Source organism: Phymastichus coffea, unplaced genomic scaffold (genome assembly GCF_024137745.1).
Source record: "Phymastichus coffea isolate CEN01 unplaced genomic scaffold, Cenicafe_Pcof_1.1 PCOF00165, whole genome shotgun sequence".
Taxonomy (NCBI): domain Eukaryota; kingdom Metazoa; phylum Arthropoda; class Insecta; order Hymenoptera; family Eulophidae; genus Phymastichus; species Phymastichus coffea.
The window spans coordinates 285443-299429 of NW_026706976.1; the positions used below are offsets into that span (position 1 = coordinate 285443).

General features: G+C 51.9%; 1 protein-coding gene across 1 annotated transcript; it reads right to left on the reverse strand.

The window, feature by feature from the left end:
• Positions 1–1675: 1675 nt before the first annotated feature.
• LOC131673046 (uncharacterized) lies at positions 1676–12749 on the reverse strand. Its single transcript, XM_058950698.1, has 2 exons — positions 12673–12749; positions 1676–3075 (listed from the first exon to the last, which is right to left on the reverse strand). The coding sequence occupies exon 2, from the start codon at positions 3065–3067 to the stop codon at positions 1676–1678; it is 1392 nt and encodes a 463-aa protein (XP_058806681.1). The 5' UTR covers positions 3068–3075; positions 12673–12749.
• Between the last annotated feature and the right edge of the window lie 1238 nt (positions 12750–13987).

Genomic DNA, 13987 nt, shown 5'->3' on the forward strand with positions numbered 1-13987 from the left:
GTGTGATGTTTGGATCGACTCGGAAAGGAATTTCAAGGGCGCACACTCAGAAAACTCGTTGCACGGTTGATAGCAACACGGCGACTCGAAACTATTCCCGAAAGGTCGGTGGCAAAACCATATAAAGCAACGGTGACGGGCGCGCGAAGGTCATGCGGGGTTCCGCGCGCGAACATTCGGCGGTCAGGCGACTATTTCAGGTGCGGGACAAAGAACGACGTGACAAAAAAAACTTGGGGATAACGGCAAACGTTTTCGGTCAAGGCGTAATGCGCGCGGAGGTCATGCGGCACTCCCGAAAACGCGGCGGTCGGCAATGCGCGACAAACTCGCGGTTATCATTCATGCAAAGAAATCGGCAGTAAAAGGGTACTTACTCCTGGTAGATTTTGGCCGATTAATGCTCTGTTTGTTATCGTTATTCCGCTATTTTATCCTGTTATCGTTATTATCGTTATTTTATCCTGTTATCGTTATTATCGTTATTATCTATTATCGTTCTTCTGTTATGCCTATTTCTCTCAATATCTTTTGTACTATTTTCACTTTCACTATCTCTTGCCTACCTCCTTCACTATTTCTTTCGTATTCACTCTCGCTTTTCTTTCCCCTCTTTTTTTTTTGTTTCCACTTTTCACTTCTACTTTCTTTTCTAATTCTCACTCCTGCTTCTTTCTAATTCTCACTTCTGTTTCTTTTCTAATTCTCACTTCTGCCTCTATTCTAATTCTCACTTCTGCTTCTATTCTAATTCTCACTTCTGCTTCTATTCTAATTTCTGCGTACCGCGCAACGGCGAGGCTCGGCGGACTTCCTACCGTCGAGGCTTAACGGTTACTGGCGCGCCGTTTTTCGGCGACGCACCGCTTCTCCTAGTTTACTTCCCCTTCGTTGTTGCCGATTGGCTAGCTTGTTGCTAAGCCAGGTCTCAGCGCCGTCTATATTAACGTTTTTTTACCCGCGCAATTTATTTATTGGTCGGTCCTTCGCGCCTAATTTGCCTACTGGCCGCGAAGATAGCGTCGGTTTTCCCTCATTAGTTCGACCACCCCTAAGCTGATAACGATTGGTCAGTCAACTAGCGTCGCTTGTCTATCTTCTTCTATCTACCGCTCGTTGGTCTTACCGATTCCCCTCGCTCGCTTCCGATCGGTCTAGCATCGGCGGTCTCGCTCGCTCTCACGCGCTCGGTCGCTCCTACCTTTAGTCTAGCTAGGCCTGCCTTAACTAACGGGGGCTTGCGATCAGCTGATCGCGACTGAAAACTTTAGGGGCTTCTAGCTCCCCGGGGGAGGGTCGGATCGGGTCGTGAGTGCGCGAGGGGTTGTACGCGAGCGTAAGGGTCGTGCGAATCGGTCAGGGAGGTTTCTAGAGGTCGTAGTTCGCGAGATCCGGGAGTGCGTGGGCGGGTGTATGTAGTCGTGGCTGTTCTGTCATAGTGCCGGTAATATATATTTGTGTGTGATGACGCATCATCACATAGCCCCCCACTAATCCGGTGCATACACATGCACCGTGATTCGTCGGTCATCGCGGGTCTACTGATGATCTGCTCACACCTGGTCCTCGGCTACTGATTTAGTGACCTGAAAGGGGGTGTTTAAGGGATCGGATTAGGGTTAAATAAGAGTAGTCAGATGTGATTAATAGGCCCGGAGGCCGCGGTTTATTATTCTTAATCGCTACTGGATTCTCTGCCCCGATTCAAACTGCGGTTTCTTCTAACCTTCTCTAAATTTCGGCGTTCTGCCGCGGCCATAGCCTCCACGGCTTGACGAAGTTTATCCAGTTCCCTCAGGCGGTCCTCGATGTCTTGTGCGGCTTCAATGTGCGGTCGGCTGTGGCTGGGGTTGTGACGGTTCTGGCGTCTATATTCAGGGGGGCGTGGGATAGCGCCGGTTGATGGCCCCGGTCGATTAATGGTGGCTGGTTGCACCACTTCGTCGTAGGAGGGAGGTGGGGCCTCTGGATGTGCCACGTGGTGCGTCAGTCGGCCCGCGGTTGTCCTGTCCTGGCGATGCCAATATTCCTCTGCGCATCTTGGGCAGTTTTCGACCCCCACCCCTCTCCGGCCACAGTTGCCGCAATATTGGTTGGCTTCCGTTGGACGCGGGCAGGTCCGGTAGCTGTGTCCGGGCATCCAGCAGTTAAAGCAACTGCGGCCAGGAGGGTCTATGGTCGGGTCTGTAGGGATGGCTCTTAGATTTCCGAAGCCTGCTCCGGTATCTCTGGGGCGGGCTTCGTAATTTATCCAGGGGCGGATGCCTCGAGGTGGTGATGTGCGGGTTGGGGGACCTGGTTCGTCGCTGGATGCGTCCGAACGGTCCATCACGCTCACCAGGTCATTATATTCCAGGTGCCTCCGAAGGTTGTATCTTCTCCTCCGGCCATTTTCCCCCCTTATCCTCCTTTCCTCGATTCCGCGGATTAGGGTGGCCCTATCGTCCGTGTTTGTGACCGGTAACCATCCCGGGTGAGGATGGTGTTGCGACGATCTCTCGGTTTGGCTCGGTTTCGGGTCCTCCTGGCTATCCTCGGGCTGGTCTCCCCCCCGGATAGCAGGGACTACCGTCGCTCTCGTGGTCTCCGGGGTCGGGTCTCGGCTGGTCGGTCTGGTTTCGTCCGTGGGGCTATCTAATCCTTCTCCTCTTGTAAGGAGGACTATTCCCGACTCGTCTGAGCTCTGGCCGCTTCCTGAAGGTTGGTTTCCACCCGTTTTCTCGATGAGGCCTGCCAGGTGGAATATTTTTTGGTCGGCTGCAGTTTGTTCCGCCGGGGGAACCAGGGCCGCTACCCTTTTTGCTGCCAGGGTAAGTCGATCCTGCAGTCCGAGGCGAGCCTTTTCTTTCAAAATCTCCTCCTCTATCTCCATTATATAGGAGGAGGTCGAGAACGAGGGGGATGGCGCTGTTGCCCTCTGGTCTTGTCGGTCGTGGTCATCTTCCTCATCTGAGGATATAATGACGAGCTCTGGTTTGGGTGGTGGGCCGTCCTCTGTTGGCCGGAATTCCAATTCTGGCCGGTGGTGGAGGGGCCGTCGTGTGCGGGTTCCAAATTTGGGAGGCATGGTCAAGCCTGTAAATCAGAAGGTCTTAGTTTTCGGTCAATAGGGGAGGTCTATTAGTCAAGGTCATCAACCAGCACCAATCGTGCGATGTTAGTCTGGTTAGTTAATTAGTTTGTTACGCGACCTACATCTCCCCCCCCCCCTTTGTAAAACTAGAGAGGCTTGTCCTTTCTAGTTCTCGATTCCGCATGATTTTCGGGGCGTGATCTTATTCGTTTAGGTTCTGTGGTCTTAGTTACGCGGTGGTCGTTCGGTAACTAACTTAACATTTACCGGATTTTCTCCTTTATAAGGTTTTAATTAGGTAACGTGGACTTTTCCTATTTCCTTGCCGGACGTATTCTCGATAATGTACACGTTGTCTGATAGCTGTTCCTTTATCCGGAATGGTCCCTCATATTTCTCGGCTAATTTCGCCGAGAATTGGTTAGCCGCATTGGATAGGTGATGAGCTTTTCTCCATACCAGGTCTCCTATTTTGTATTTTGTTGGTCTCCGACCTTTATTATAGCGGTCGGCCATCTGGCTGTGGGCTTGGTCCAGTCGATCTTGAATCGTTTCGCGAAGGTCGTCCAGTTTCTTCAGTCGGTTTACCCATTCATTTGGGTCTGACGCCACTTTAACCTCGGTAGACTCCACCTTGCGGCGTAGGCTCTTTGGGGGCTTTGGTTGTCGTCCGAAGTTTAGAAAGGCTGGTGACGTCCGCGTGGTCGACTGTATTGCCGTGTTTATCGCGTAGCGGAGCTCGTTTAGGTGTTGGTCCCAATCCTTATGGTTGTTGTCGACAAAGGTCGCTATCATGGTCTTTAGTGTACGGTTCGTGCGTTCGACTGGGTTAGCCTGCGGATGGTACGGCACGGTGGTGACGTGCTTGATACCATACTCCTGTAGCATGGTATCTACGCATCTGTTGGCATATTCCTTGCCGTTGTCGGTTAACAGGTAATCCGGGGTCTCCCAGCGAAACAAGATCAACTCCTCGAAAGCTCGGGCCACGTTCTTTCCGTTAGCTGCTCGTACCGGCTTCAGCTCTATCCAACGAGTGAACAGGTCTTGGAACACTAGTAGGTATTTATTCTGGGTCTTGCTCCTGGGGAATTCCATGGTGTCAACTGCAACTACGGCCCATGGTCGGTCGATATTCCGCCGGCCCATTAGGCCTTGAGGTCCTAGTTGGCTGGCTTTATACTTTTGACACTTTTCGCAACGGGTCACGTAGTTGTATACGCTTGAATACATCCCTCTCCAATAGTAGTCGTGAGCAATCCTTAGATAGGTCTTTTCAACCCCTAGGTGGCCAGTCGTTGTCAAGCAGTGGGCATCATACATTATTTGCTGTCTATACTCGTCCGGTACCACAAGCTTCCAGTTAGTCTCTCCGTCGGTGACCGGGTCGGTCGGCTCATCCAGTCGGTGATAGTATAGCATATTGTCCTCGACCTTCCAGTCCGGGAATTTTGCTGGGTTCTGGTTAACATCCCATCGCCGTCGTAGGTACCAGGTGTCTTTGATCAGTTTGAAGGCTGATACGGCATCTGGTCCTGGCGACATTCGTGATAGGGCATCGGGCAGATTATGTAGGTTCCCTTTTCGGTGTTTCACAGTGATTGGCCATTGTTGTAGTTCCAGGATCCAACGGCCTAGGCGACCTTTTGGTTCTTTGTTGTTAAAGAGCCAGGTCAAGGCACTGTGGTCGGTCACTACGGTGAATTCATAGCCTTCTAGATATGGCCTCAGCTTGTTTATCGCGTATATCACTGCCAAGCATTCCTTTTCCGTTACCGAATAATTACGCTCCGGTCCTGTCAGGGATCTGCTGATGTATACTATGGGATGTTCGCCGTCGTCGAATTCTTGACTCAGTACCCCTCCGATGGCGAAATCACTCGCGTCGGTCTGGACGGTGAAAGGTCGACTGAAGTCGGGACGGGCTAATACCGGAGCTTGCGTTAAGGCTTGCTTCAAGGTTTCAAAGGCCAGTTGCTGTTCCGGTCCCCAAGTATACACTTGATTCTTTTTCGTTAGCTTCTGTAGCGGGACTTTAATTTCGGAACAATTCTTGATAAATCGGGAGTACCATTCCACCATTCCTAAAAAGCTCTTCAATTGCGTGACGGTGCGCGGTACTGGGAATTCCAGTACTGGTCTAGTACGGTCTGGATCTGGTCGAAGTCCGTCATGGTCCAGTAGGAATCCCAGGTAGTTGAGGCGAGAGCATCCAAATTCGCATTTCTTAGCGTTGATCTGTAGGCCAGCATCATTGAGTCGTCTGAGGACTAGTTCTAAGAAATGTAGATGGTCATCAAAGCTCTCGGTTGCTATTATGATATCATCCAGGTACGGGAAAACATATGGTTCCCAGTCTGGTCCGAACAGGGCATCAGCCAGTCGTTGAAACGTGGCTGGTGCGTTTACTAGTCCGAAGGGCATTACAACAAACTCCCACAACCCTTCACCAGGGCTTGCGAAAGCTGTGTACTGGCAACTATCTTCCTCTAATGCAATCTGGAAATATGCTTGTCGTAGGTCTATCTTGCTGATGTATCTTGCATGCCTAAGTCGGTCTAATATCGAGTCCATGTTCGGCAGCGGATATGCGTCCTTGCGGGTCACCTTGTTCAGGTCTCTGTAGTCAATGCAGAATCTCCATGTCCCGTCAGGCTTCCGGATCATTACTGGTGCGCTTCTCCAGGCACTCTTGGACGGCCTTATAATGCCTAAATCATACATTCTCTTAATCTCGTCTCGTACAATCTTCTGCACTGCTGGTGACATTCTACGTAGTCCTTGCCTTACTGGTTTCGAATCTCCTATGTCAATCAGATGTTTTACTACGGGTGTACGTCCTAGCTCGTCTGTCTCAGGCGGTAGCAGCCTTTCTATTATTTCATTCAACTTTGCGGTCTGGGCGGTCGTCATTTCGGTCAACCCCGCACATTCCGCAGAGAAGGTTACAAATTCGTGGGGTTTGTGAGGCCTCAAGTGGTGCCATCGCCCCCCACGTACTCTCCATTTCTTGTCCTTAAATAGCAATACCATGTCCCATTCGGTCAAGAAATCTAGTCCAAGGATGATGGGTGGTCCGGTCAGGTTAGTCATAGCTTTGAAGTTGAACCTGGCCGTATGCCCATCGCAGCTCACTTGGAGTGGCAATTCTCCTTCAGTTCGCTCAATGACCCCGGTCACTCCTTGTACCTCACTGAAACGCGGTATAAGTCGGTCTCGGTACCGGGCTGTGATCGAGGGTCCGACGATAGATACTGACGCGCCCGAGTCTATCAGGGCGTCGTATACTATCTTGCCGATAGCGATAGGAATAAACAGACGGTTGTCGCAGTGTGCGCTCTTAACCGAGAGGGTCCCTGGCGTATTTGTAGCCCCATACTGGTCAGTTTCGGACTCGTCTGGTCGATCGGTTAATCCGGCGTCGAATAACGTAGTCTCCCCTGAGCAGTCGGCCGGCCCGCACAGCTGGGTGTCCTCCTCCCTTCGTGGGTTCGCATTTGACTCCGAGTTATTTTTGCTGTCCTCGGGGTCAGCGAAGGTCACCGTCTTTACCTTGGTGCCAGTGTCTGTCCCACCTGGCTCCCAGGGTCCTATCGGTCTTTTCGGCGTCCGTCTCCCTGAGTTATCGTAGCTCTCCTCAGGGCCAACGGTCATTGCTTCCTGCTGCTTCGTATTCCTGGGGTCTGCATCCATCTGGCCTGACTCCCAGGAATTTGCTTCACTATTTTTCCCCCTGGGGCCTACACTAGTCTGGCCTGACTCCCAGGGGTACTTGCCTACGCTGCTCATCATCCCCGGCTCTGAGTTATTTGTGCTGTCCTCAGAGTCGGGGTTACCTTCTCGCTGCTGCTTCGCTCTCCTGGGGCCTACTCTAATCTGGCCTGACCCACAGGAGTCTTCTTTGTCGCATTTCCCCCTGGGGCCTACATCTATCTGGCCTGACACCCAGGGGTACTTACTCACATCGCTCGCTCGCTCTCTCACGGGTCGGTCACCGGAAATCAGGTTGTTGCTGGGCTTAGGGTCCGATTCTTCCACGGCCCGGTCAGCAAGGTCCAAGTTTTCCAGTTTCCTTTTACTCAGGGGTGGGTACGTTGCGTTCTCCACCCTTGAGCCGGTCGGGGTGCACTCGGTCGGAAGTTGCAGGATGAGGGTGTCTGGCGTCTCGAGCGTCCGCAGTAGCTTGCTTAGAGGCTCGTCGTCCGTCCAGAGAGGTCGGTCTATGGGCATGTCTGACTCCTCAGAGCTCGTCTGCAGGGTCAAGTAAGGCGTTTCGACTACGTCCTGGTCCATCGGCCCCAGCTCCGTAGTCGCTTTTCCTCGTCCAGTGCGCCAACTCTCTATTTTCTCATCCTCTTCTCTCCATTGTGCATCCGTCTCGAAGCCCTTTATCGCAGATTGTCGATGGTTCGGGGAAGTAGCGGGCTCGCCTGCTCCCCCGAAGCCTCGTTTCCCAGAAGCCCTGTACGACGATTACTGCAGTTTTTGCAGAAGTCAAAGGGGGCTCCTGGTAATTTGCATACTTGGCAGAACATTCCTCGTGCTTCTCGCGGTCTTTCTCTTGGAAATAGTGCAGCTCTTTTCGGACATTGTCCTGCCATATGTCCAGGCTCGTAGCAGAAGTAGCATTTCCGTCTCGGGCATCTTCGATAATCGTGGTCATCCGGGCACGCTCTACATTGGTCAGGCCTATACGGCTGACGGTCTGGCTGGGGCGGCTGAGGGCTAACAGGCGGTCGTAGGGGGAGAATCGAGGGTCGTAACCATCGAGACTCATACCCTTGATCTAGCTGCGGGGGATTTGAGTTCGTCAAGCCATTTGAAGGTGGAACGGTGACGGTCGGGGGGGTCGGTGGTAGCCCCAAATACTGGTGCGGGTTCATCGACGACATCACCTGGGCTAACATCGGTGCATCAGGAGGTTCCTTAGGTACCGTGGTCGTGTTGACCTTCACGGGTTCCTTGGTCTTTGGTTTCCTGTCTGGCTTCGGTGTCAGGTCCGGTAAGGTCTCCTGGCTCCGGTTCGGTTCTACCTTATCTGAACTTATCGAAGAAATCTTGGCCATTCTTTTGCTGGTCTTCGGAGCCGCTGCTGGGAAACGAGTTTTATTCGACGGAGGATGATACTGTTCATCCATCTCCTCTAGGTTCTCCCATTTTCGCCCATAATAGGTTAGGTCGCTGAAATGTCGTATGGACTTATCAGCCATATACCTCCTATAAGCTGGTAGCAAGTTGCGCTGGGCAATCTTGATCTGGGTCGAAGTGGAGAGTGGATGTTTAAAGAAGCTCGCGATATGTCGGAAAGCATCGAGGTAGTCGATGATGGTTTCCCCCGGGGCTTGTGATCGACGTCGCAGCTCCTCTTCAATGTCGTCATCGGTCAACCTGCGTCCGTAGTGGTCTCGCAGGGCTCGTTTCAGGTCCTTCCAACAGTGGATTTCTCTGGCCAGGCTACGGTACCAGGATGCGACTTCTTTGGTGAACGTGGACGATATCACGTGCAGTAGGTCGCTGCTGGTCATTCCGGTCCGGGCTTTAACTTCCTCAATCTGTCCGATAAACTCTTCCGGGCCGTCTGATCCGTTATATCTTATCTTCCTGCTTTCCAGTATCCTGATATTCCTCAAATCTCTTTTAGCTACATCATACTCCTCGTAATGCCTGTCTCGCTGTGGGCGCCGTCGGTCCGGACTACTCTGGAGGTCGCTCGAGTATTCGGATTCGCTGGTCTCGGATGCGTAATGTTCAGGCTCACGCCAACGGTCGTGGTCACCCCTATGACGACGGTGTGACTGAACCTTGACGGGTCTGCGGCGGCGGGCTGGACTGTCTCGTTCACTGCTGCTGTCTGATTCTGAAGACGAATCCCTATTCCGATGGGAGTGTCTTGAGTGTCGGTCAGTTCTCTCAGGCCTACATCTTCGACCGCGGCTTTCATGCCTTTGATGTACTCGTGGCTTCGGTGAATCGTGGTCGCGGCAGTGGGCCTTTCCATGTGGTCGCACAGGGCTCGAGCTCACTTGCTTCGACCTAGACTTGCCAGAGCGGGTCGATTTCGTTGGCCGTCTGATAGTCCGATCAGGGGATCTGCAGTCAGTGGTGTGCGATCCATTGCCGCGTTTGTCGCTACGTCGGTCCGGACTCGAATGCCTAGTGTGTCTATGCCTATACTGTTTCGAAGAGGGTCTACGCGGGGACGTCCTCCTATCGCTCTCACTGGCCGTATCATCTGATGATAAGGCAGCCATACAAGTGGAGGTCCTGGTCTGGCGATGCGAACTGGTGAGCCGATCTTCACTAGGACGCAGCTGTCTACTGCACGATGTCCTGGATTTCTCTTGCCCATTTTCGGTCAGGTTACCCTTACGACAGGTTCCTGGTTCAGCTGACAGGTCCATTCGGTCCTCTTCCGCCAGTTGAAGCAAAGATCGGTTCAGGTCAACCCTCCTAAGAGACTCTTCGCCCCGACCAATCCCTCGGCTCTCCCTAATGGCTGGCTCGTCGGTATCGGTCCCTCGGTCTACCCCTCTTGATTCAGCAACACCTTTCTTCGTTCTTGTAACTCGGCGAATGGTTCCGGTGCGTTCCGAAAGCTCCAAATGTATCTCGGGTTGGTCGGCTGCTCCATGCGGCGGTATCCTTCGAGTATTTCTGCCCTTCTTGGCCGGCTGTTCTATGACAGCGTCGGCCTTCTTGTGATTGCGCGCTCCACTGATCGCTGAGGCTTGTTGGGTCCGTTTGGACCGCCGTAATCTTCCTGTCGGATCGGCTGTGTCATCCTCTGAGGTACTCGGATCAACTAGGTCGGACGGTTCAGCTTGACTTGGTATTTTAGAAAGCGGGCGGACTTTAAACGCCTTCGTTCCTGATCTGGCGTTTTGGTCGTGTTCGCTTTCTTCGATAGCCTTAGCAACTTTGGATTTTGGGCGACTTCGTCCTTCCGCTGCTGTGGATTCCGATTGGTGCGTTTGGGCATCACTACTGGTCTCCACAGGACGCCATAATACTGTACAATACGTTGGGAAGGTGCTAAGGTGTAGGGATCCTTTGATTCGTTGGTCCGGTTTTACCCGCTCCTCCCGCAGACGGTACCGCAGGTACTCCAGGCGGTCAACGTCAGGTAGTCCAGTGATAGGGAGTCCAAGTCGCTCCATTTCCCCATGTACTTCGTCAAGCGTCATCTCCTTAATCGTCACAGCTATTTCTCGTCCAGCATGTGATTTCTTAAGGGTGTCCCACATCCTCAGGTTGTCCCATGGCTGGTCCTCGGATCCTTCAAAGGTGTCCATGTCCTCGGTCCTGGTGGTCGGTACTCCTGTACTTGCGTTGGATGTCATTCTGCGCCAAGCAGCTAATGCGTTAAGCACTGTGGTTTCCTGGTTTAATACTCGGTTTAATCTAGTTATCACTGAAGGGGTTAATTCCAGTTGAGGTCTATTACTGAGTTCTACGGTCGCGAGGTCATTCGGTTCCCGAAGGTCAGGCTTATCCTTACTGGCCAGTTCGACTGGTCAGGCTTGGTCCCACTCCACGTTCGGAGTAAAGTCCAATCGGGATTTGCTACCCGGGACAGAATATCGCGAGGTCGTACGAATCCAGCGGTCAAACCCCTAATCAACGACCTATCCAAGGTCGGTCAATAACTGGTTTCGAGCCCTTAGCTAAACAAAAGGTCTAGCCAAATACTCTCGCAGGTCTACCACAGAGAATCTTCCCAACGCAAACACAGGGGATATAAAGGTCCCAGGTCAGGCCCAACAATCGCGATTTTCTTAAAATTTACCCGGACAACTTACAATTATTATTCGGTCAGCCCACACATAGGTTAGTGAATTATTAGTTAGCAGCATAAGTATATATATAAACACAAATAATCACATATACATCGCATATAATCACAAGCACATCGCATATAGTCGCATGTAATCGCTAAATTCATTAACTTATTCGCTTCCGATTATTGTCTTATTCGCGGTCGCGGTACGCCACTTGGTCAGATCGGGGGTAGGGGTGTTGCCCTAGCCACTAATCGTCAGTTAACTTGATGGCGTGGGCCCCACGTTGGGCGCCATTTGCGACGGATCAAGGGCGAGGATGCTATCCGAACGACTAGTCAGTGGTCAGCTCGATGGCGCCGCCCCACGTTGGGCGCCATTTGCGACGGGGGAGAGGGAGGGGAAAAATAAAAGACGGTATTTCTCCTGATCTCGCGCTGTCGCCAGCGGCGCGCAGTCAGCCGAGACGACGTGTGCAGCTTTATTTTATTGAGTTGGGCGCCAGCTACCGTGCTCTCGCGTTAGGAGAACGTGGTAGCGCTGCAACGTCGGCTGGTTCTCGGCTCGGTGGTCCTGCTGGTCGCTGTGAGGTCGGGTGGTTTCCCCGTCGCCTCCCTCCTTGTCGCCGTCGGTGTTCTTGCGCGCGTGGCCGACTATCACCTGTGGAGGATGAAGCAGGGGCGCGAAGTCCTAGGCGACGATTCGGTCAAGTCTAAAGCGGAAAGACGTATCGAGCGAAAGGGGAAAGGGGGGCAACGGGTGGTTTCCAAGGCCACCCACGGCTGCGGCTCGTTCGGCTAGCTAGATGTTTCGGGGCATGGCGGCTCTCAATCCCAGAAGCGGGTACATCGAGGGGGGCGTCGCAGGGGCGCTCCGGTTGGCGGCTAGTGGTTCGGGGGATGATGACTCCTTCCCTGGACTGGTGGCGTAGTGGCTGCGACGGTGGCTATCGGTTGAGCGGTGATCAGGGCAGTCGGGAATTCGCGCACGCGTTTACCGATCTCAAACCGGTCGCGAAAGCTACGGGGGATGGGGCGATCAAGTGGGTGTAGTCAATAATAAGTCGGATATAAAGAAAATTCGGATTTATTATGCAAAAGAAACCCAGGTCTACCCCAGTGGTCTACCCCTAGCGATGGTCAGCCTGGTCTAGATTACTGGGGGAACGCGGGTGGCGTACTACGGCGCGAAGTCAGCTTAGACGGACAATAACTCGGTTGAATGTTTCGGGCTTCGGCTATGATTCGAATACGTAACGTCGGTTTATCTATTCGCGGCGAAAATTCCAGCTCGTTCAAAACAATTGCGCTCAGGAATTCGGTCGGTCGCGCGAAGGTTGACTACCATTCGCGGTGTTGACGTTACGTATAGCGATGCTTGCGAACAAAATAAAGGCGACGATGTACCTGAGTTTTGCCGGTCGGATGAAGGTCTAACGCGACTCGTGTGATGTTTGGATCGACTCGGAAAGGAATTTCAAGGGCGCACACTCAGAAAACTCGTTGCACGGTTGATAGCAACACGGCGACTCGAAACTATTCCCGAAAGGTCGGTGGCAAAACCATATAAAGCAACGGTGACGGGCGCGCGAAGGTCATGCGGGGTTCCGCGCGCGAACATTCGGCGGTCAGGCGACTATTTCAGGTGCGGGACAAAGAACGACGTGACAAAAAAAACTTGGGGATAACGGCAAACGTTTTCGGTCAAGGCGTAATGCGCGCGGAGGTCATGCGGCACTCCCGAAAACGCGGCGGTCGGCAATGCGCGACAAACTCGCGGTTATCATTCATGCAAAGAAATCGGCAGTAAAAGGGTACTTACTCCTGGTAGATTTTGGCCGATTAATGCTCTGTTTGTTATCGTTATTCCGCTATTTTATCCTGTTATCGTTATTATCGTTATTTTATCCTGTTATCGTTATTATCGTTATTATCTATTATCGTTCTTCTGTTATGCCTATTTCTCTCAATATCTTTTGTACTATTTTCACTTTCACTATCTCTTGCCTACCTCCTTCACTATTTCTTTCGTATTCACTCTCGCTTTTCTTTCCCCTCTTTTTTTTTTGTTTCCACTTTTCACTTCTACTTTCTTTTCTAATTCTCACTCCTGCTTCTTTCTAATTCTCACTTCTGTTTCTTTTCTAATTCTCACTTCTGCCTCTATTCTAATTCTCACTTCTGCTTCTATTCTAATTCTCACTTCTGCTTCTATTCTAATTTCTGCGTACCGCGCAACGGCGAGGCTCGGCGGACTTCCTACCGTCGAGGCTTAACGGTTACTGGCGCGCCGTTTTTCGGCGACGCACCGCTTCTCCTAGTTTACTTCCCCTTCGTTGTTGCCGATTGGCTAGCTTGTTGCTAAGCCAGGTCTCAGCGCCGTCTATATTAACGTTTTTTTACCCGCGCAATTTATTTATTGGTCGGTCCTTCGCGCCTAATTTGCCTACTGGCCGCGAAGATAGCGTCGGTTTTCCCTCATTAGTTCGACCACCCCTAAGCTGATAACGATTGGTCAGTCAACTAGCGTCGCTTGTCTATCTTCTTCTATCTACCGCTCGTTGGTCTTACCGATTCCCCTCGCTCGCTTCCGATCGGTCTAGCATCGGCGGTCTCGCTCGCTCTCACGCGCTCGGTCGCTCCTACCTTTAGTCTAGCTAGGCCTGCCTTAACTAACGGGGGCTTGCGATCAGCTGATCGCGACTGAAAACTTTAGGGGCTTCTAGCTCCCCGGGGGAGGGTCGGATCGGGTCGTGAGTGCGCGAGGGGTTGTACGCGAGCGTAAGGGTCGTGCGAATCGGTCAGGGAGGTTTCTAGAGGTCGTAGTTCGCGAGATCCGGGAGTGCGTGGGCGGGTGTATGTAGTCGTGGCTGTTCTGTCATAGTGCCGGTAATATATATTTGTGTGTGATGACGCATCATCACAATCCTATAGAAAACAAAATTATTAAAAAAAAAACAAACGAGCACTCGACATTATTGACTTGATATACCAAATGCACCAATTGAAATAGAAAACCCTTTCAAAGTAGTAGATAGAAATACAAATAATGGAAACATTTCCAACAACAACTCACCAATATCAAGGAAAACAACAACGCAAATATCGTCGCCCATTTTCGTAAATGGTATAATAAA

What these genes read in the sequence shown, in the direction of transcription:
- LOC131673046 (XM_058950698.1), bottom strand. Translation starts at nt 3,067, where the DNA reads ATGCCTCCCAAATTTGGAACCCGCACACGACGGCCCCTCCACCACCGG.